Genomic DNA, 23,262 nt, shown 5'->3' on the forward strand with positions numbered 1-23,262 from the left:
GTAAATTGGTCCTGAGTAGTATAGGGCCTTTTACATTAGTACCAATACCTTGAACTTGGTGTGGTATCAGGCAGCCACTTCAAATCATGTAAATAAAGTATGTTATGCTGGTGGTAGTTTGCCTCCTCAAGCAACCTTGCTACTGTGATCTACATTAGCTGCACTCAGGGGTGCCCAGACCTTTTTGAAAGAGGGCTAGATTTGATGAAGTCAGCATGAGCTTTTTTTTAGGATTGACGTTGTTGAGCTTTTTTTTAAGATTTTACCCCAGGAGACAAACTGCCACAGGAGCTGGATTAAACCGACTAGCGGGCTGCATTAAGCCCAATTAAGCTTTAGACCAACTTCAAGTATATCCCTACATATGCTATTCCAATCTATTGACAACCACAGTTGTCTTACCAGCCGAAGCTGATAAAAACGTACTTCTGCTCACAGGTGACAGTTGTGGCACTAGTGACAGAGCTAGAACTAGGAACACCCCCAAAGCATGCACTTGCTTCTTCAGGGAAACGTGACCCAATCCAGAGCAGGAACTTACCCACTCCTGGGACTCAGGAACCACTCTCCCATAGAGCCTCCATCTTGCCAGGATTTGGACTTAGTTCTCATCTAGCCCACCGTTGCATCCAAGGCAGAAATAGTTTGGTATCATCAGTATACTGGTGACACCTTGATGCTAATGACTGCTTCCAGAAGCTTCATAAAGACATTAAATAACATTGGAGACAATGCCCTTCAGCATCCCATAGATCAAGAACAAGAGGGTGAGAAGAATTCATCTAATGGCATCTTCTGGAACTGTGCCAGGAGATTAGATCGGGACCATTGCTGAACAGTTCCCTGATACCCATCTCCCATAAATGCTATGCTTAATAATGTCAAAAGCTGGTGGGGGATTGAACACTAGCAGCAGAATCATGGCTTCCCTGTCCTCTTGATTAGGGTAATTAATGAAGACTTCCAAAACTGATTCAGTCCCAAACCTGGGCTTGAATCCGGATTAGAATGGGCTTAGATAATTTGTTTCTCCAAAAATTCTGCAGTTGCACTGCTACAACTCTCTCAAGTGCCTTGGCAAAAAAGCGGGTGTCTGCAATTGAACAGTAGTTGTTGAATACCATTCAGGCCAGGTTGGTTTTTTTCTAGAGTGGCCATACTACGATCTATGCAGGATTGCCATCTTTGGCCACTAGAAAATTCCCCAGAGTGATCATATCCTCTAACTGGCATATGTAGTATTTTGTGCATATGAATTAACTTGTAGTATCTGGCTTGCCACACTGCTTTTCATTATTGGTGCCAATTGCTTGCATGCATTCATAGTTTCTGTTGGTGGCACTTTTGATCATATTGCCTGTGAGGCCACACCACTGGCTTTTTCCTCCCCATTAATGCACAGGAATCTCCCCATTTGTATAGTATAGTACTGTATAGTATAGTACTGGAGGGTGTGTAAACTAAATTTCCCAGGATCATTCCATCCCATTGAGAATATGATGCATGATCCTATACAGTGGTGCCCCGCAAGATGAATGCCTCGCAAGATGAAAAACTCGCTAGACGAAAGAGTTTTCCGTCTTTTGAGGTGCTTCGCAAGACGAATTTCCCTATGGGCTTGCTTCACAAGATGAAACGTCTTGCGAGTTTTTTTCCTCCCCCCCTTTTTCTAAGCCGCTAATAGCCACTAAGCCAATAGCCGCTAAGCCGCTAATAGCCGCTAAACCGCTAATAGCGCTAAACCGCTAAGCTGCTAATAGCCGTGCTTTGCAAGACGAAAAAACCACAAGACGAAGAGACTCGCGGAACGAATTAATTTCGTCTTGCGAGGCACCACTATAGATGTCTGTTTACACAGAAGTAACAGCCATTAAATTCATTCAGGCTTACTTTAGTGTACATAGGATTGTAGCATTGGTTTTATAGGTCTTATTTTCTAGTAAATGGATGTTGGATTGCCACCTGGATTCACCTAATATTCTCTGGATTGTGTTCTATTTTTGAATTATGTTTATTTAAAGAACAGGATTATGAGTACCTGTCTCTTAAGGTCCAAACTAGACACGACAAGAGGTGTCTTATCTAGCTTGGCAGTAAGCTCCTAATGTAGCTGCAACAGTCTATTCCTAACAACTTCTGCTCAACAATATGCCCCTTTGTAATAAACTAGACTTAATTTCAAGTAAATACATTTAGGGCTGCAGCCTAAGGCTCTGATTGTCCCTCCCATAAACTTTCTAGATACTGTGTTACTTTGTTCCAAGTTCCACCAGTGCTGAGGTATGTGTAAAGCTTGCATTCACATGCTGCTGAAAAAACTAGCTGTTTGAATATTGGGTTAATAGGTTCTCACTGTCCTATTCCCTGTATATATTTCTGAGCTTGCGAATGTTCTTCAGAGTAGTGTTGAACAGAAAAAGCTTTCTTTATTTGTTGTCTTCTATTTTACCTGATGTCCCACAATCTGATTATGTCTGTAAAGTACTCTTCTGTAAAACAAACAAACAAAACAACCCTTTCTAGCAGTTTAAGGCAGGAAATGAGCAGACCTTGTAGAACTACCTATTACACACACACACACACACACACACACATGCCGCCCACTACTTGAGATCTACCAGCTGAGGCCAGGTGCAAAATAGTGGCTTGTGAGGGACAGACATCCATTTAAAATTAAGGAAGTTGTGCCTCTGAGTACAGTGGTACCTTGGGTTACATACGCTTCAGGTTACATACGCTTCAGGTTACACACTCTGCTAACCCAGAAATAGTGCTTCAGATTAAGAACTTTGCTTCAGGATAAGAACAGAAATCAGGCTTCGGCGGCGCGGCAGCAGCAGGAAGCCCCATTAGCTAAAGTGGTCTTCAGGTTAAGAACAGTTTCAGGTTAAGTACGGACCTCCAGAACGAATTAAGTACTTAACCTGAGGTACCACTGTATATGCTTAGTCCAAAGTTTTGTTTTCAGTACCAGAACTGACCACACAGCAATCCATTCCTAGTTTTCCCTCAATCTTTTTTCTTTTTCAGCAATTTAACGTGCGGGATGGGGAGCCCCTTTATTACTCTTTGACTTATTTCTAGACCACTCTTCTGCCTACTTAGAGAATTATGCAACTTTAGTTCGTTGCTGGAAGTTCCAGCAACTTTTTTTTAATCTTGGGCAAGTTAAACTTCAGAAGCATGCAGCTTCAAGTGTTCAAACTAAATACAATACTAATTCATTCCAGGATGAACTGTACCAATCAGTGTTATAGATAGTCTGTCAAATTACAAATAGAGTTATTTGTCTCTTGTATTTGTCTCTGTAATCCTTCTAGTGACTGTCTTTTGGTTTTGCATAATGCCTCCGCAGAATTCTGCTTCCCTATCCTTCCTTCCTTTTTTTCAGGACTTGGAGGGAACAATCAATTAATAATGGTCAATGGTGTGGGCTTTCTAGAAAATTTGAAGTGCAAAAACTTCAAACATGAGAAATAGTGACGATGTCCTTTTATGTTCTGTCTTCTGTTGCTGTCCAAGTCTGGCATGAAGAAACATTCTGCACACCTGGGCTGCCTTGGTCTGTTTTATGTGAAGGAGTAAAAGTGGATTGTGCAAATGCACTTTTCCTATCCTGTCTGCCAGGGTACATATATACAAGATGCACAGGCTGGTTCCTTGTACTGATAATCAGGACTGCTTGTATTTTCTGCATCCAGTCCAGCTCTGGTTACAAAAACTAACAAAACAAGAGCATTATAAAGCACCACAATATCAAGGAGCAGCATAAAAGTAGCTAGCAGAATTAAGAACCAACACTAGGCAGTAGAAACAATATTTTTTTGAAAATTATAAAAATTATAAAAATTTGGCAATATAAGTATTAAGGGACATGCCAAGTGAAGCAGGAAGAGCTTTCCACAGTTGAGATGTCACCACTTATTAATCTCTTTCTCATGTAGCCCACCATGCCTCAGATATGGGGGCCATGGGCATAGGCATGTTTTTTTTGGGGGGGCAGGCCTTTTGTTGGGGGGGCAGAACCTCAGTTTACTATGTACCGGTATTGAATTTGGGGAGGGACAGCTTCCCCTCCCTGCCCCCCCGGCTACACCTATGATGGGGGCACCCAAAGAAGGGTCCTTGTTTAAGATCTCTGTGTAGCCCCTAAGGTATAATAATAATAATAATGATAATAATAATAATATATTTGTACCCTGCCCATCTGGCTGGGTTTCCCCAGCCACTCTGGGCAGCTTCCAACAAAGATTAAAGTAAAGGTAAAGGTACCCCTGCCCATATGGGCCAGTCGTGACCGACTCTAGGGTTGCGGGCTCATCTCGCTCAAGAGGCCGGGAGCCAGCGCTGTCCGAAGACACTTCCGGGTCACGTGGCCAGCGTGACTAAGCTGCATCTGGCGAGCCAGCACCAGTGCAGCACATGGAAATGCCGTTTACCTTCCCGCTATAAAGCGGTACTTATTTATCTACTTGCACTTAAGGGTGCTTTCGAACTGCTAGGTGGGCAGGAGCTGGGACTGAACGACGGGAGCTCACCCCACCGCGGGGATTCAAACCGCCGACCTTACGATCAGCAAGTCCTAGGCACTGAGGTTTTACCCACAGCGCCACCCGCGTCCCTCCAACAAAGATTAAAAATACATTAAAATGTCACACATTAAAAACTTCCCTAAACAGGGCTGTCTTCTAAATGTCAGATAGTTGTTTATATCTTTGACATCTGATGGGAGAGCGTTCCACAGGGCGGGTGCCACTATCGAGAAGGCCCTCTGCCTGGTTCCCTGAAGGTTTGCTTCTCGCAATGAGGGAACCGCCAGAAGGCCCTCAGTGCTGGACCTCAGTGTCCAGGCAGAACGATGGAGGTGGAGACGCTCCTTCAGGTATCCCGATCCCAGGCTGTGAAGTGAGTTAAATGGCAAATCCATTACTTTTAATTGAGTCCACCACACTACAATAAACAATAAGCTAACCTGGAGACTGCCAGGAGCCATTGTGCTTAATTAATTGTTTACTATTATGCTTAGTTCTGGGTTTGCTGGTTATAGGAGGGATGAGATGCTATTTAAGTACTGAAGCACTACCCCCAGGCACTAGAAATCTTTTAGCACCACTCTACCTTCTTGTGAGCTCCCGTTGCTTGGTTCCTGCTCCTGCCAACCTAGCAGTTCGAAAGCACGTCAAAAAGTGCAAGTAGATAAATAGGTACCGCTCTGGCGGGAAGGTAAACGCCGTTTCTGTGTGCTGCTCTGGTTTGCCAGAAGCGGCTTAGTCATGCTGGCCACATGACCTGGAAGCTGTACGCCGGCTCCCTCGGCCAATAAAGCGAGATGAGCGCCGCAACCCCAGAGTCGGTCACAACTGGACCTATGGTCAGGGGTCCCTTTACCTTTACTGTGGGAGTCATAAAGCCAAGGCAGAGGCTTGTAAATACCGCAGGGTGCCCCCTGACCTCGGCTGACCAGCACTCTGTGCCTTACAATGTATTAGGATGTATTGACCTTAAATGGAGCTGTGTTTCCTCTGGGCAGTGTTTCCTTATATGGGGATGGGAGTGTAAAGCCATTACTAGGAGATAACGTGAGACACTGGCAGACTGGCCATGCAGGCAGAGAGGGGAACAAAGGATAATAAAATCGGAGGAGAGTAGCCGAAGGAGCTGCTTTTACCATCCATGAAAATACTCGCTGCCTCTTTGTGTCTTTTTTCTATGCTAAGCACCATCTAATGACGGCAGGACTCCGTCACTTTACCTTTTGAAAGTTTACCAGTAATTGCTCATCACTTCTCAAGCTCAGCTTATTTTATCTGAATTTTACATTATAGAATAGGCATAGGCAAACTCGGCCCTCCAGATGTTTTGGGACAACAATTCCCATCATCCCTGACCACTGGTCCTGTAAGCTAGGGATCGTGGGAGTTGTAGTCCCAGAACATCTGGAGGGCTGAGTTTGCCTATGCCTGTTATAGAATTACAGCATCGAAACAGTCCTGCTCACAATTCTCAAATAGGCTTGACATACTACTGTATAACTAATAGATAAATGTGCAAACAAATCCTTCTTGAACTGCTATGTGTTGTATAAATCACGTACAGGAGCACTTAATAATGCAGAAAGTAGCTCATTTTTTTTCTGTGAACCTACTGTCTTGATTTTCAAAGGTAAAGCAATGCAGTAACTCCCCCCCCCCCCCAACTTACTGAAAATCTTTTCAGAAGTTAGTCTATTCCAGCAAAAAAAATCTTACGGTACCTTACACTTAGGACATATTAAGTTTGCTAGTCTTGAAGGTGTCATAATATGTTCTCTTTCTGAGACCCAAATTCCTAACCTGATATATCCAAGCACTGAAAACTGTGAAGATTTTCATACTGAGTGTCCAGGAGGTGGGTCAGGGCTTTTCTTCCTAATGTTCTTGACTATTTTTATGGTGCAACAATAGAATTCTAATTTTCTTATTATTTCTAGAAAGCCGAGATGAAAATGGCAAGACCCAGAGAACTGACAGTCTTATTGTAAAGAAAATAAAGAAAAAGAAGAAAAAGAAACACAGAGAAGATATGAGGGGGAGGCATCTGAAAATGTATAATAAAGAAGTGCAGACTGTTTGTGCTGGTCTTACCCGTATCAACAAAGAGATTTTGACTCCAGGGGAGAGTGATAACTTGGAAGAAAACAAGGAATCTTTTAGGTACCTAAAAGATGAGCAGCTGTGTCAGTTGAATTTGGGCATGCAGGAATATAGGATACCCCAGGGGGTGCAGTCTCCATTTACTACACACCAGGAGCATTCTGTTCGCAGCAGCTTCTTAAAAACAGGCACTAAATTTAGTAACTTTATTCATGAAGAGCATCAGTCAAATGGAGGAGCTCTGGTTCTTCATGCCTACATGGATGAACTCTCATTTTTGTCTCCAGTGGAGATGGAGAGATTTGCAGAAGAATTTCTTGCTTTGACATTCAGTGAAAATGAGAAAAATGCAGCATACTATGCTCTAGCTATAGTTCATGGGGCAGCTGCCTACTTGCCAGACTTCTTGGATTACTTTGCTTTTAATTTTCCTAACACTCCAGTGAAAATGGAAATCCTTGGCAAGAAGGATATTGAAACAACAACCATTTCAAACTTTCATGCTCAGGTAAGAGATGTCATTCTAAAGACCCAAGAGTATTGGAAACTAAGCACATCATTTACCCGAGAAACTCACAAAGGAGCGCTAGGGCAGAAACGCAAACCAAAATCTAGACAATTCTGTCAGCTACTGCCTTCCAACTACCTTTCCTTCAATAACAAACCTATAACTTTGTCTGTATATAGGATGATAGTCCCTGCAATTTAAAGCCATGTACCGTATTTTTTGCCCTATAGGACGCACTTTCCCCCCTCCAAAAATGAAAGGGAAATGTGTGTGCGTCCCATGGGGCGAATGCAGGCTTTCGCTGAAGCCTGGAGAGCGAGAGGGGTCGGTGCGCCCCGACCCCTCTCGCGCCCCGGGCTTTGGGCAGATATCCACGAGCCTGGGGAGCCTGGCGGGAGTTCCCACGGGCTCCCAAGGCTTGCAGATAGCAGCCTGTTCTGGGGGCTGGGGTTGGAAATATATATTTTTTTCTTTATCCCCCCCTCGCCTCCAAAACTAGGTGCGCCCTATGGGCCGGTGCGCCCTATAGGGCGAAAAATACGGTAGATTCTGTGCTATCTAGGCTGCTTCTGAATGCCTTCCCACTCCAGCTAGTACACAGCCTTTTTGAACCATAGTTCCCTACTTTCCCATTTCCAGCCTGTCATTGAACAAACATGAGTTATTATTATTATTGAGAATATTTCAATTGAACAAAATATACTGGAAATTAAAAGTGAATTAAAAATAATAAAAAAGAAGTAAAGGTGGGTGAACGTATATTATATCACTATATATTCAAGCAGCTATAACTCCATATATGCTTGTCTAGTATATAGGTATATAAATGTAATTACTATCCATATATATATATGTATATATGTATGGTTATTTATAACCTATGTTTTTTATAAACATGTTCCAAATATCTTTATACTTGCCCATACAAAGTCTATATCTATAAGCAATCCATAAGTTGCAAGTGTTGCCATATCCTTAATCCATTGACTTTTAGTCAATGAGGCCATATATTTATCCTTCCAGTGCATCAGTATCAGTCTCTTGGCCATAGTAAGGGCAAGAGACGCAGGTGGCACTGATCTAAACCACTGAGCCTCTTGGGCTTGCTGGTCGGAAGGTTGGCAGTTCGAATCCGCATGATGATGGTGAGATCCTGTTGCTCTGTTCAAAAGCATACTAGTGCAAGTAGATAAATAGGTACTGCTGCAGCGGGAAGGTAAACGGCATTTCTGTGCATTCTGGATTCTGTCACGGTGTTCTGTTGCGCCAGAAGTGGTTTAGTCATGCTGGTGACACGACCTGGAAAGCTAGCTGTGGACAAATGCTGGCTCCCTCGGCCTGAAGCAAGTTGAGTGCCGCACCCCATAGTTACCTTTGACTGGACGCAACTGTCCAGGGTTCCTTTACTTTTTTAGTAAGGGCACAAAAAATCAATTTATATTGTCTACTTGTCAAATTCCATATAGTAGGTACATAATTCAATAGAATATTTACCTCTGAAAATTCTAACCAATTCTGCACAGTCATGTTTATACAATCCAATACTTTCTCTGAAAACTTAGTAAATGAAGGACTATGTGTTTTAAAGAAGCATTATGTTTATTACATATCAAACAACATGTTGGTTTAGACAGTCTTTTTCTATATAAACATAATGGAGTCCAGTAGATGGTAAACATTTTCTGTTGCATAAGTCATAATTTCAGATCCATAGTCACCTTTACTAAGAAGCTGAAACACTTTCCCACTGTCTAGATAATACAGGAACATCCAATTCTTTGTTCCACTCATTTCTTAAAATCTGTGTTTCGAATTGATTCATTAATAGCAAATATCTGTAAAAAGTAATCACAGGCTTTTTAGTTTCAAAGTATTTGATCAGTTGTTCTAATATCTCTGGTACCTCAGAAGCTGTAAAAGCTGCTGGTCCAAACAAAGTTGTTAAGATGTGTTGCAGCTGCAAATATTTTCATTGGGCTGATAGAGTTGTCTCTTAAAATAATGTGTAAAATTCATCTTTCTCATCTGTCAGTTGGTTCAGAGTCAGTATGCTCGCTTCTGTGCAATTCTTCCATATTACCATCTTTCTCCCAATTTTTAAAATTGGGTTTCCCCACAAAGTCAATTTAGCCATGAGAAAATTCATCAATTTTATTTTTATTAGACATTATATTCCATATTTTTCTAACTGACATTAATTGTTTTGAGAGACTCCCTAGCTCTAATGTACTTTGATCCTAATGCTATATATGTATATTCTAAAATTGCCCAAGTCAGAAAATTATTATTATGGGAGCTGTAGTTCAGCAGCATATGAAGCGCCACAGGTTAACCAGCTCTATTATGACATTTCATTGGTTTCAGTGGAAAGTGCATAGTGATCTTTTGGCACTGAAACATACAGGTTTTTAAAGTGCTTTCTAGACTGTCCAATTGCAGTTGAGACAATAGCTGGTCTGGGGGGACAGACATGTGTCCCCAAATGTTCATGCTGTTTTAGGTGTGCTGGTCTAAAAGTCATGTGATATGGACCTACGGTATTTTGAACTGTCAGAAGAAGGTTTTCAGCTCAACACTATTTTTTTTTTTTACTTTGTAACTCAGTTAAGTAAACTTGTTCAAATTTCTGCAAATGCAATTAAGAAAAAGGAACAATAGTTCCATTTACTGCTATTGTTGCTGTGTGCGCACATCCATGCTGTACTAGTCATTTATTGTCCACAGCCTTGTTCAGCATCATATTCCAACTTCCATGTGTTCCTTCCAACAGTTCCTTCCACACTAGTACGTTTCCTGGCTTGGCTTCAAGGTTTCTCTTCCCTTTCTGAAGCTATAACCTTGGTAATATAGGACATAGCCTAAGTCTACGTCCTCTTAGGCGAGTCTAGAAGGATGTTTGCCAAGTACAGCGGTACCTCTGGATGCGAACGGGGATCCGTTCCGGAGCCCCGTTCGCATCCTGAGCAGAACGCAACCTGCATCTGCGCATGCGCGGGTTGCGATTCACCGCTTCTGCGCATGCGCGTGACATCATTTTGAGTGTCTGCACATGCGCAAGTGGCAAAACCCGGAAGTAACCTGTTCAGTTACTTCCGGGTCGCTGCGGGACGCAACCTGAAAAGATTTAACCCAAAGCTACTTTAACCCGAGGTATGACTGTAAAGTTTTGTTTGGAGCATGTATTGCAGTCAGTATCTTCTCTGCAAGTTTCTTGTTTTGGTTTTTTTCAAATGAAAGCTGATGTTCAGGACATTGCTTAAGTATCTTGGAATCCCAGATCAGCCTCATTCGGTGGTAGGATTCCTCTACTTGTTTTAAGCTTGCATTTTGTTTTGTTGGTTGTACACTGCCCCTGTGACTGTCTGATAAAGAATGATTAATGAATAGTTATTTTTTTTATTTTAAAAATGCTACTTGCACTCTGGTATCAACATCAGAATACAGAATGTTCAGTCTTGAGATCACTTGTGAAGGGTACGTAGACGGTTAAATTATCCATATCGGCAAAACACATGATTGTATGCAGAGGAAAGATCCATGCCTTTGTTCTGGGATAAACTTCAGTTAAAATGTGCATGTTCCCTTCACCACAGGTGAAAAATATATGTGCATGGTATTTAAACATTTGAATCCAAGTGCAAAATATTACCGTATTGGCCTGAATATAAGCCTCACTTTTCCCCCAAATTCCAACCACGAAAAGTTAAAGTGCAGCTTAAATTTGCAACCTTACAAAAACGGGCTTTTACGATATCACTGCTGAAACAGACATATGGTAAAACGGAACAGGTGTGAGTGCCTGTGGAATTTTAAGGGAGCGGCTTATATTCAGGTATTGTCTTCTTTTTCTTTCCCCCCCTTGAATTTTAAAAGTGTGGCTTATATTCAGGTGCGGCTCATATTTGGGCCAATATGGTATGTAAGGCATCCCTTCCAACTCTATGATTCTGTAATTCTATATGCTTCTGAATGAAATCCAGTTTAGACTTCAGCGCTGCTTAAATGCCACTCTGAAGGTGTAAGGGCATTGAGCTTTCACACAGATTCTTTCTTCCTTTCCCCTCTACTATACACAGTTTGAACAGCATACCTTTGGTGTTTACAATGAACTGTTAATTTACTCTACATAAAAATCTTCGGAAGATGGTGGCAGAAGAATCCATAGTGGGGAAACTTTGCAATGTGGAGGTGTCTGGAGTGGACCTCCCTTTCTGCTCATGTGTTGGCGGTGGGGAGGAGACAGCAGGGGAATTCCACAATAGCCTGTACACCGAGATGCATAGGATTGCTCCCAAAGTAGCTTAAATGTTTATTTACTGCTATGCTTCATCAACCTTGTCTCTTAGGATGCCAATTGGGTAGCTATCTTTCTCCACCACAGGTAAATTTAAGAAAGCCACTTTTTAGTATTTAGATACACAATTACTAGTAATAATAATAATAAATGTTTCCTTGACAAGAGATGACTATAGGAAATTATTTGCTTATATGGCTTACACTAGTTTTTCACTTAGAATCCTTTTTGTTACAGCATTTTGGGTGAAATGCAAAAACTTGGATGAACAGATGTGTTTCAACTTTTGTTTCCTTTTCGGTATTGTTCAGGGTGGTATAATGTCAGTTCAGGGCACCTGCCTAATCAACTTGTTTTGATACCTACCAGGGGAACTTTTTCTTCAGTTCTTCTCCATTTGATTGTCACCTTTAGTTCAAATTGTTTGCATTCTTTAAGACTGTTCATGGTTCTTCAGTTTTCTCTAGATGTTTTGGTGGTTCCCTCATGCAGGGTAGTAATGGCTCTTCCCTGCAGATGAATGCTGTATGATCTATGCTCAGAAGGGCCCAACCTGTAACCAATTGCCTACAAAAAGAAGAAATTCACTCATACATCCAAGTGTTTGTTTCTTCACTATATTCAATCAATTCCAGTACTCATTTAGACTTCACAATAACATAGTACACTATATTAAGCATTATGCAATGGTATGGAGTATGGAGTAAAAACACATTTTTGCTTTATTTGTACAGGTCAGTCGAACATACTGCTGTGGAACCTACAGAGCAGGTCCGATGAGGCAGATCAGTCTTGTTGGAGCAGTAGATGAAGAAGTTGGAGACTATTTCCCAGAATTTCTTGATATGTTGGAAGAATCTCCATTTCTTCGTGTAAGAATTAACTTTATTGCATATGAGAACCTGTAACATATTATTAATCACAGAATAGTTAAGCATAATAATGAATACATGAGTCTGCCTACTACAGGACCTGGGAACTTTCCTCAGCCTGAGGCATTCCATAATGGGGCTTCTTTTGTGGGGAGGGGGTGCACATGACAGTGGTGGACATGGCCGGGGGTGAAAGGATGTGGTTCCTATCTTTTGTACAGTAGGCTTCATTCCATGTATCAAAATTCAGAGTTGTTTTACAAATCCAACTAAGCAAGAGATGTTACCGCGGCCCAATGACACATTCTAACCAGGCAAGATCATTTGAGGAGGACTCAAAGCAGAGCTGGTGAAGGTGTGTCTTGCATTCGGCCCCCACGCCTGAGGTTTCCCACGTCACCCCACTGTTTTCACATGACTGAGTGGAATATATATGACATATTTTGTGTATATATGATTATTTCCACGTAGTATAATCCTGGTTTTGTAAACACGTCTCTCTCTCTCTCTCTCTCTCTCTCTCTCTCTCTCTCTCATTCTCTCTCTCTCTCTCTCTCTCTCTCTGTGTGTGTGTGTGTGTATGTATGTGTGTGTAGGTTTCTTTTCAATAAGGAAGCTGTGCCTCTGTTCAGTAGCATTTTGTCTTGCTGACCACCTGATTTGGATTTCTTTTGCTTTATACAGATGACTTTACCTTGGGGTACTCTTTCTAGCCTCAGACTTCAATGCAGGTCACAAAGTGATGATGGCCCCATAATGTGGGTAAGACCAGGAGAACAGATGATCCCAACAGCTGATATGCCAAAGTCACCATTCAAACGGCGGAGGTAATACTCCTTAAATTTATTTTACAGGAAAGTTTTCATGCTTGCCGTAGAGTTGACTTCTCAAAACTCTTTACTGATTCTGATCTCTCAGCTGATCATATAATTAGTACCAGCTTTTCCCATACTAAAATTTAACTATGCATTGCAGAACAGTAGTCATGTTCTTTTCTCTTAGTCACCTCAGTGCCATGTATTCTTAACTCCTTCAGGCAGGGACTTGCCTCTGTTTGGTAAAATGCCATGTATACTGATGGTGCCATTGTTTTGAAGTTCAAACTGTATACATTGCAGAGTATGTGGAGCGTTTAAAAACCTTTTCTTCCTCCAGGAAATGGGTAGCAATATATTCCAGCTTAAGCACCTAAATACAGATTATGACATGTAATGTCCCTGAATAGCAATACAGCTGGACACACCAGCATAATATTTGTGTAGAGGTAGAGCATTACAATTCTATATCTTATTAAATGGTTGACTTTTTAAAGTGCCACCATATTAATGACTTTCTAAGCTTCTTTGGGTACTGTTAAATTGAAATATTATTAGAGGCATTTGGCTATGTTCACTGACCCCTGACCTTGCTGCACTTAAGGGTGAGGTTTGATTGGGGCTTGTAAGTGTCTTCACTTGAACACATTTTAGAAGTCTTCCTGTAATCAGGATTCCATTTTATATTTGAGTTATTAAAATCTTGAAGTGCCACAGAGGTTATGCAGAGCCCTTAATTTAAAAAAAAATTAAAAATTGTTGCTATCATTTGTTTTTAGTCTAGGTAAAACTGTAAAACTGTAGCTAAATCTCTGAATATCACATGACTGCCTCTATAGTAGAGCTGGGGAAGCTTTTTTGTTTTAAGATGTCAATATCCCCACTGCATAGTTCTAAGAGCCTTCTTTCTCTTCTCCCCACTTCATAGATCAATGAATGAAATAAAAAACCTCCAGTATCTACCTCGGACCAGTGAACCCCGTGAAGTTCTCTTTGAAGACAGAACAAGAGCCCATGCTGATCATGTTGGGCAAGGATTTGACTGGCAGAGTACAGCTGCTGTTGGAGTTTTGAAAGCTGTACAGTTTGGTGAATGGTAAGTGTGGTGTAGCAAGTCAGAATATGCTTGGAATTCTTTTGAGCAGATCATTTGGAAAACTGTCTAGTATGCTGCACTAGAATATTCCGGAAAACAGAACATTTAAAAACCAACAAACCAATATTTGTCAGGAATATTTCATTTGTACTAAGCAAATAGTTATACACCAGGGGCTCTCCAGTCTTGTCATAATAAACTACCCTGAGTTAAACTTTGAACCATCATAGAAACAAAGTGAAACTGAGTTTTTGTTTTCTGTGGACCTCTGGGGAAAATGGAGAATTCCCAGTCTACCCAGAGCCCTGCTGATCATAGCTTAGTTCGTTATAGAATTAGGGGGATTTGGGAGTGGGTCCCTGGCCCGGTCATACATTTAGATGGAGCAGGTCTAAATTCACTGAGCCTTGCCGATCGTAAGGTTTGAATCCATGCAACTGGGTGAGCTCCCGTTGCTCTTTCCCAGCTTCTGCCAACCTAGCAATTCAAAAGCATACCAGTGCAAGTATATAAATAGGTACCGCTGTGGCAGGAAATTAAATGGCGTTTCCGTGTGCTCTGGCACTCATCACGGTGTCCCATTGCGCCAGAAGTGGTTTAGTCATGCTGACCGCATGACCCAGAAAGCTGTCTGTGGTCAAACGTTGGTTCCCTTGGCCTGAAGTGAGATGAGCGCCACACACCCCATAGTCACCTTTGATTGAACTTAACATCCAGGGGTCCTTTACTTTACCTTTACCATACCTTTAGAATACAGATGGGCTCCATGTATAATTCTCAAGATGTCTACTAGCACATTCTCACTGGAAAAGTCTTCATTTTTCTAGGAGTGACCAGCCTCGTATAACCAAAGATGTAGTTTGTTTTCATGCTGAGGATTTCACAGATGTAGTTCAGAGGCTTCAGTTGGATCTACATGAACCTCCAGTGTCGCAGGTAGTCAGCCCATTTGTTGAAATGTATACTTTGCATGTTGCTTCAAAGCATGATGTTAGTTGCCTATCTGCCCCCCCTTACTGCTGGTATATTCACTATGAAATCACATTTCCAGAATATAGCATACAGATTTGAAAAACAAACATGCCCTTTTTTAACCAGATAATGTTACGTTTTGACAAACATTTAATTGGATTGCAAGTGGAAGCACCTTAGATTGTAGTTCATTCCCCTGCCACAAGCAGGATCATACAATTACCAGAGCCACATTGACCAGAGTGTGTTGAACAGTATTGGGGACATTGCCTCAACAGTGCCTCATACCAGTGCTTCATAGAGCCTTACCATTACATGCAGCCTTTCTTTCCACATGAAATTCCCACATATGAAATGCATATTCAGGCATTTGTTCCAAACTTTCTGTTCCACAACACTGGCCAAACCTGCACTATCATCTGGATTTTGCAGAAGTGATGATACTGGATTCCTTTCCCTTAAGTGCAGTTTAAACTTCTGTTAAAGGTTCTACCCTGTTAGTGGACAAACATACTTTGTGTGTGTGTGTGTGTGTGTGTGTGTGTGTGTGTGTGTGTGTCCTTGGTTCCTGCAGATTTTCACTGACTGTAATAAGACACTGTGGGAATAGAACTATATGAATTTGCCCAAGCCTTAGACTGGTATTAGAGGTCCTGCTCTAGCAAAAATGCAATTGGTGGTTACTAGGGGCAGGGTCTTCTCACTCGTGGCACCATAGTTGTCATAACTCACGCAGGAAAGAATTCTACAAGTTCACTCTCCCCCCCACTTTTATATTTTGAATACTTTAAAATTACCTAAGGTATCTTAAAATTGGTTTTAATATTGTTGCATTTTTATGATTTGATTTTGTCTGTATGTGTGTTCTCTTCAAAGTAAAGCACTTTGAAAAATAATTTTGAAAAGTGGGGTACAGTTTTTAAATAGTGTTGAGAACAGAAAACCCTTGAGCTAATCAAGAAGTTGTTTTGATCAGTCAAGTAAGATTATTTGTGGGAAGTTTGCATTTCCTTTTGTTTCACAGCTTCCCTGTGACAGAAAGGCTGAAGCTCTGGTGTGGCTGTCACAAACTTATGAGTTGGAAGTTTCAACAGTTCACTATTTGCTTGAACCTAGTATAAAGTATAGATATACCAGCCATGATTAAATGCTGCATGTTTTTGAGTAGCTTTTCTCTGACAGTCATGGGGATTTCACTGTTTGCTTTTGCTACCTGAATATGTAAGCACATCTTTTAAGTTGCACCAAATGTTGTACTTGACTCATTATTTTAGCAGCAGCAGCTCCAATTCCAGACTGCTGGTATTTGTGCCATTATTGTGGCTAATAAATAACTAAAGGCTGGAGGGCAGAATATGTGCACTGCACACTAAATGCCCACTTTGGGCCGGCCTGGCATCTGGTTTACCTCTAACTTCTTTTCTCCTTCAGTGTGTTCAATGGGTCGATGAAGCTAAGCTAAACCAAATGAGGCGAGAAGGGATTCGCTATGCTAGAATCCAGCTATGTGACAATGACATCTACTTCATCCCTAGAAATGTCATTCATCAGTTCAAGACAGTGTCAGCTGTCTGCAGCTTAGCTTGGCATATAAGACTCAAACAATACCATCCTTCAGGGGAGAATTCTCAAAGTACAGAAAGCATTTCAAATATGGACACTAGCATCTGTGATGAGACTAAATCAGAAGGTGAAGATCAATGTGTGCTTGTGAAAAAGGAGTCTGAAGAAGTAGGAACAGAAGTACAGACAGCAACAGTGGCGTCACCATCATTGTTTTCATCTCTGTCGTGACTTGTTCTGCAACAAGATAAGCTGGCTCAGCCCCTTCCAGTTTTTAAACTAGAATCCGATCAGCAACACAAGCCACAGGATGGTCACATGTGCTCTCTTGTGTGATATGTACATAATCATATACATTTTTAAACAGCTTTTTAAAATTTTGATGTGAAGTTATAGTTTTATAACTGGGTTATGTTTTATTGGAGAAATCTTGCCTATAATTCTATAAAGAAAGGTGACATTCCAAAATGTCAAGCATATCTTTTTTACACAGATTATGCAAAGTTAGAGTTGTATTTTACTTCCTTAGTACAGCATGTAGTAGTGGACTACATTTTTCTTTGTAATTCAACATCTCCACAAATGTTTCCCCCTTCCTTCAGGAACATTAAGTATTTAACATTTGGTAAATCTGATATCCCTCCGTCTATTTTATCTTTAGCTTTCAGCATAAAAGTGTTGGTTTCTGTGGAGGAGTCACAAAGTGACTCTCCCATTTGATTAGTGGCTTGAATGAAAGAGAAAGCACAGCACTTTTAATGATCAATGACATTTGTGAGAGAGACACTTTGAAAGCCTAGAGAAAGCTCAAGTTACCAGCAGTGTAGATTAATCCTAATTGCTTATCAGCACCTTCACAAAGAAGCTGATATCTGAGATTAGTTGCAGAGTGTGATCTTGTTGAATTGTAATACCTGACGTAACACTTCCCATACCTCTGCTTTTAATGTTTGTGGGAATATTACTTTTTATATCTTCCCTGACTGCAAAATGTAATACTAGTGTCAAATGAAAGTAACTGTTGGCAGTTCCCTGAGGAAATTGCCATCTTAGAGCACTTTAAGGCTTTACAATATTCGAACCAACTTGGTGGCTTGTTCAGTTCACAGCAAGCACCTGAGGTGGAAACCCTATGTTCCTTTTCATTGATGCACTTAATCCAGTAGAGTAGGCTTCACAGTATAAATTGGTTGCCTTTATTCTCAAGAATTCTATATTGCTGTTTCACAGGAAATCTCATGTGTACTTCTATTTCCACATGTAACTCTTGGGTACCCTAGTGCTATGTTGAACGGTTAAATGACACTCACTAGTATGTTCAGTATCGTTAGCAAGATTGTTTAGCACTCATACAATATTTCCCAATGTTAACTATAGTCAACTTTCATTCATTATTTGTATGCTGAATTACATTTATTTCTGGTACTAGAAGAGATGGGCCCTTCACATGTAGGATATAACCTTTGTTAAGGTGTAATCATAGTTGTTAATAAGCAACTCCGTACTTGTGGGGTAGGAGAGAGATCTGCAGCACTACAGAAATGCAAGTAAGAAAGCAGCTGTGTTTATTTCAACACATCTTTATCAATCTTTTTCAAAAGAACTGCAAATATTAATCTGTTTCTAATAGCAATTACTTTGTGCAATATTCTTTTGTGTAGATTATATGCATATTAGTACCTCTGCACAGAGGACAGTTTTAAACCAATAGCAAAATGATCAGAAAATATTGCAGTGATTTAGATAGAACTTGTATTACTCCTGATATATACATGTATATGTATTGTCTTTGGTGCAGACTGAAGACAAATAGAAAATATTTCAACTTAAAATGAATTTTCAGATTGGAGTGGTGATGATTTGTTAAGTAATCTGTGTAAATAAGGTGTTAGGATGAAAACCTTTTTACAAAAGGTAATTTTTTTTAATGCAGGAGTGTAGCTTTTAACAAAATTCTAGATTGACCAATACTGGTTCAGATGATAACCCCTGTGTACTCTGGCTTTTTCCACTTTTTTACTCTTGTCCAGAAGAATTTTCATAAGCTTTAATAGGCTCTGCAAAGTAAAATTCTTCACAGGCAATACAAGTTTCAGTGCATGATTTATATTTGACCAAGTCCATCTTTATTTTTGCATTTCTCTTCCATCCATTTTACTAGTCTTCCAAGCACTGATTTCCCTTTACCCATGCATTGCACATAGCTATATCAACAAATATAACACTGGTCTTTACAACTTAGCATGAAAACAGCACTGTGTATAATCACTCAGGAACTGGAATTTTAAAAAAAAGTTCTTACAGTTGAAGGGAAAACTGTTATCTCTTTGTCCCAAAATAAAATTTCAACAGAATTTAAAAGAACAAATTCTAACAATGTGTTAGAAACTCCATTCCCACGTAACAAAAAATAATTAATACATGGACAAACTTCTGTGACCCTTTCTAAGCTTCTAGATTGTATTCTGCCCTCTATGCAGCCAGGAGAATTTCTGCTAAGTTTGCTTTTTGTTTTTTAAAAATATGAGTTTAGCATCCTATGCTAACCAGGAATTCCAACATACAGCCATGCTTAGTTGTTGAACAGTGGTAGCTGGTTCACACATGCTGATATAAGAGGAAAGTGAAACTAAATGCCAATGAAGTCTTTCTCCTGGACATCAGGGAGGTTAAAGTGCATGAGTCTAACTACTGCGTAGGCTTTTTCCAATACATGCACTTTGTGCATTATGCACTTATAAGCATTAGATGTGAAAGTGGCTTAAGTGGTAGTTTAGGACCAGACAGAATTAAAATGGAAACGTAAGGTGGAATTCAATGTCACATGCACTATTGCAAATGTTCTGCCTGAGCAAGCTATTTAGCTTGTCAGATAGAATGACTCCCCTTATCTTCCCTATGTCCTGTTCTGGGGGTATTCCAGATCTCTGAGCCAATTTGGGTGGGCATGGGAGGGAAGTCCTGTTGCGCAAGCAGAAGTCTGATGAGACTTATCGGGTGAATCCCACATAGAGTAGACCCATTAAAATTAATGGGGGTAACTTATTTATGTTCATGAATTTCAGTGGGTCTACTCTGAGTAAAAGTTAGTTCAATACCATTCATAAAAAGTTTTTTGTACACATTAAATTATAGCAGTGGGCATAAAGTACAACAGAAGCTTGCTTTCAAATGGATTTACACCCTGCAAAAGGAGTATGGATCAATCTTTCATGGCCTCTTATGTCTCTCTGCACCCAATGGAGATGGAGAATCTTGGAATGATGTTCTGTGTTTTTCCAGTTCACTATGTTAGTGTTGAATTATGCTGTGTTGTATGTAGTAGCATTTTGAATATATTTCAGACATTTAAAGATAATTCTTTCTGTCATGTTCACTTATCTTAATTTCATTTTAAGTATATTGGTTTGGATTGAGAATTAATGCTCCACTGGGTTCTTCTTGTGCTGGAGGAAGCAGGGTGGGGGGGGGCAGGGAGGTGATTTACACCAATGCTATCTTCCTACTGTAGCCCCCTGAAAATTTTCTCTGGAAGACAGGGAGACCCTCTGGAACAATGTGGGAGGTGGTGCAGGAAAAAATCCCCTTATTCCTCCAGTGCTCTTTATTCTAGTTTCCTTCAGCTGTCAGAGGAACAAGTCTGGATCCAACCCATTATCTTTTACAAAAATACTTTTCAAAATGGTTCAGAAGCACAAATTGTCATTACTTCTAAATTCTAGGGTCAAGTACCAAAGAGTTCTGTTCACACACTGAGACTTTGTTGATTTCGCTGCTGAAGCTTTGGACTGTATTCTAGATAGTCTCCAATTTCTGGGGGAATGAGAGGCTGCAGTGGGAGAACAGGCTGCTCCGCACAGTGCATGTATGGCCCTCAGGATCTCTGCCTTGGTCTCCCTTTTTTAAATAAAGAGACATGCCATGTAGGATTAGCATGGTGATAAATTACCTGATTTGGGCAAAAGAAGGCTAGTTTAAACATTTGCAATAAGAACAATGACGACTACTACAAACCTGGAAAATAGGAGTGACAGATGACGGGGTTCATATTATCCAAATAACTGTTTATTTGGTGAACATATAACCTTTAGCTCTCAGAGAAATAAGATATTTTTAGAAGTGAACTTGCAGGAAGATACTGGGAAGTAACATCTTGTGTTGTTTAGAAATTTCTCATGCCAACTTAACTGATTATTGAATGCCAAGATGTGCAAATAAAATTCGCTTAACAAGAAATGCAATGTTATAAACTATAGAGCTATGTTTCACTTGGAGTAGACCCACTGAAATTAATGAACATAACTCAGTAATTTCTAAGGTCTACTCTTGAGTAAAACTTAGTTACAAAGTGGAAAAGGAGTTCAAAGGCAGAATTATCTTTAGATTAATTTATTATAGGTAATTTTCCAGCTGGGAAGACTTTTCTCTGTCCAAATTCTATAACTGAAAACCAGTTATTCTTTGATATATATTGTCTCAAAACTGTAAAGAATCTGCTAGCTACTAGCAGTTTCACAAATACGGTTCTTGTCTAAAGTTTCTGAATCTCTCCATGTTGAATAAATATCCCACTGTTCCTTAAGGACCAAAGAACAACATTAATTTGTGTTCAGTGAATGGTTGTATTGGGCCACTGATCCTTTTAGAAAAGCAGCAAAAGAAATATTAAGAAATAAGTGGAATAGGCATTTCACACCCCACCCCAAATATTTATGAGCAAAAATCTATTTTGTAAATAACTGACATGTTCTCTTCCATGAAGATGGAACATGTGCAGGGTTCTTTATATTTAAGGGACACTTACCGTACATTTATCACACAGATTTTCCCAAACAGTAAAAGGGCTCTTGTTTTGTTGGTAGTTTTCCTACATGTGAGGATGTAGCTGCTTATCAAGAGATAGGAGAGTTCATTTATTGCTAAGAGCTTATGGGTGGACATAAATGTTTTCTCATGCTGCCATTCACATGCTTGACTATATTATGAGCAGTAAGCTCTTTTCACATGGGGCACAATCTAGCCAAGGTTAAGCACTTTTAAGTTCCTTTGATTTTTTTTTTTAATGGGAGATAAGCTGGACTTTCCATTGGAATCTGTGAAACTAAATGTGTTTAATGTTGGCAGGATTGCACTCTCATTTCTTTTATAAATGCTGAGTATTTATAGCCATATTGGTTGTGTTTGAAGGTTGCTATGAGTGGGGTTGCTTCAGTTCCTGAAAGCTTTGTACTGTAGATAAATTTTATGTTGGTCCAATAAACAACTTTCCAATAATGTTATGGCCTTCCATTGATATACATAATAGTTTTAGGACCCAACAGCACATGTAGTTGAGAAGGGGCTTCTCTTAATATAGCACTTTCAATTCTGTCTAAGCAAATACTTATCTTTACATGTTGTATAAAATAGATTTGTGTAGTGTTTTGTGATTAAATTCAGTTTTGATTGGCAGCCAAGATATTTTTCTGTGGTTTTAATATATCTAAGGTCTTTGCATATAGAGGATATGTACAATTGTCTGGAAGACTGTTTTTTTCTTTTTCTTTTTTGGCTTTGTGTGGCCTTAGTATATTTATTGACATTTAGCAAGTGTTTTAAAGAGGTTTTTATAATAGTGTAAACTGATGGGAAAATTTTAAGCCTCTCTGTGAATAATCCTCTAACGCAGTGCATTTCTTTTAGTAGCTGACTGTACAAGCGTATCAAACTGTTAAAGTTATTTCTTTGTAAAACAAACAAATAGTACAATGGAATGCATAGATTTTCCCCCTGTAAAGTATTTTTTTAATAAACAGAAGTCTGATTTGTCCTTAATGAAAACTGCTGTTTGGCAGAAAGACTGTTAGAATATTGGGCAGGGGCAGGGATGGACTTTGGTAATCTTTTGTAATATGGTGCCTTGTGTGAGCCCAAAATTTGGTGTCCCCAAATGAATCTTCTCAAGTTACGGATCTGCTCAATTTTTCTCCCCTTGGCTCAGCGTCCAGTGCAGGGGAACCACCTGCACTGCCCTAAATCTGGTGCTGACAGGGTGGAATAAACCATTATACTTTAGAACTTATTACTGGCTGCAAATTAGTCCTGAACTAGACTGTTCCACTGACAGTCATATTGGAAACAAGCAATATGGGAGGGTAGGGAAAATACAGCTGAATCTTTCTGTGCTAAGATGTAGGTATATTTGACACACTCAATGATGAGTCTTTTATAAATCTGAAGAGCACAATCTTTGCTTTTCAATGTGACTTTTTTTTGGGGGGGGGGAAGGAATAGAACGGTCATCACAACCTTGCAATCTTCCTATACTGTATACATTTGAAGCGCAAGAGATAATGCAGTAGTTAAGTCTCTACCCTTTAGCTTCCCGCTTACTATGGGGGAAGTCATGACCTGTGCTATTTACACCTGCCAGTGGAGGAATGGAACTGTCCTCCTGCCTCAACACTGCTAAAGAGGTGAATTTCCCAGATTACCTGCGTGCAACCCTTAAGCCAAAAGCAGTGTCAGCAG

General features: G+C 40.1%; 1 protein-coding gene across 1 annotated transcript in view; it reads left to right on the forward strand.

Moving 5' to 3' along the window:
• The window catches only part of RSBN1 (round spermatid basic protein 1), a 32,803-nt gene extending 10,595 nt beyond the window's left edge, over positions 1 to 22,208 (forward strand). Inside the window, exons 2-7 of the mRNA XM_079982216.1 lie at positions 6,470 to 7,140; positions 12,169 to 12,306; positions 12,991 to 13,133; positions 14,050 to 14,217; positions 15,045 to 15,153; positions 16,621 to 22,208. Of these exons, the coding sequence (XP_079838342.1) occupies positions 6,470 to 7,140; positions 12,169 to 12,306; positions 12,991 to 13,133; positions 14,050 to 14,217; positions 15,045 to 15,153; positions 16,621 to 16,983 (1,592 nt within the window). The 3' untranslated portion in view covers positions 16,984 to 22,208. The remainder of the gene's footprint in view (positions 1 to 6,469; positions 7,141 to 12,168; positions 12,307 to 12,990; positions 13,134 to 14,049; positions 14,218 to 15,044; positions 15,154 to 16,620) is intronic.
• Positions 22,209 to 23,262: the final 1,054 nt, after the last annotated feature.

Source organism: Podarcis cretensis (assembly GCF_951804945.1).
Source record: "Podarcis cretensis genome assembly, chromosome: 6".
Taxonomy (NCBI): Eukaryota; Metazoa; Chordata; class Lepidosauria; order Squamata; family Lacertidae; genus Podarcis; species Podarcis cretensis.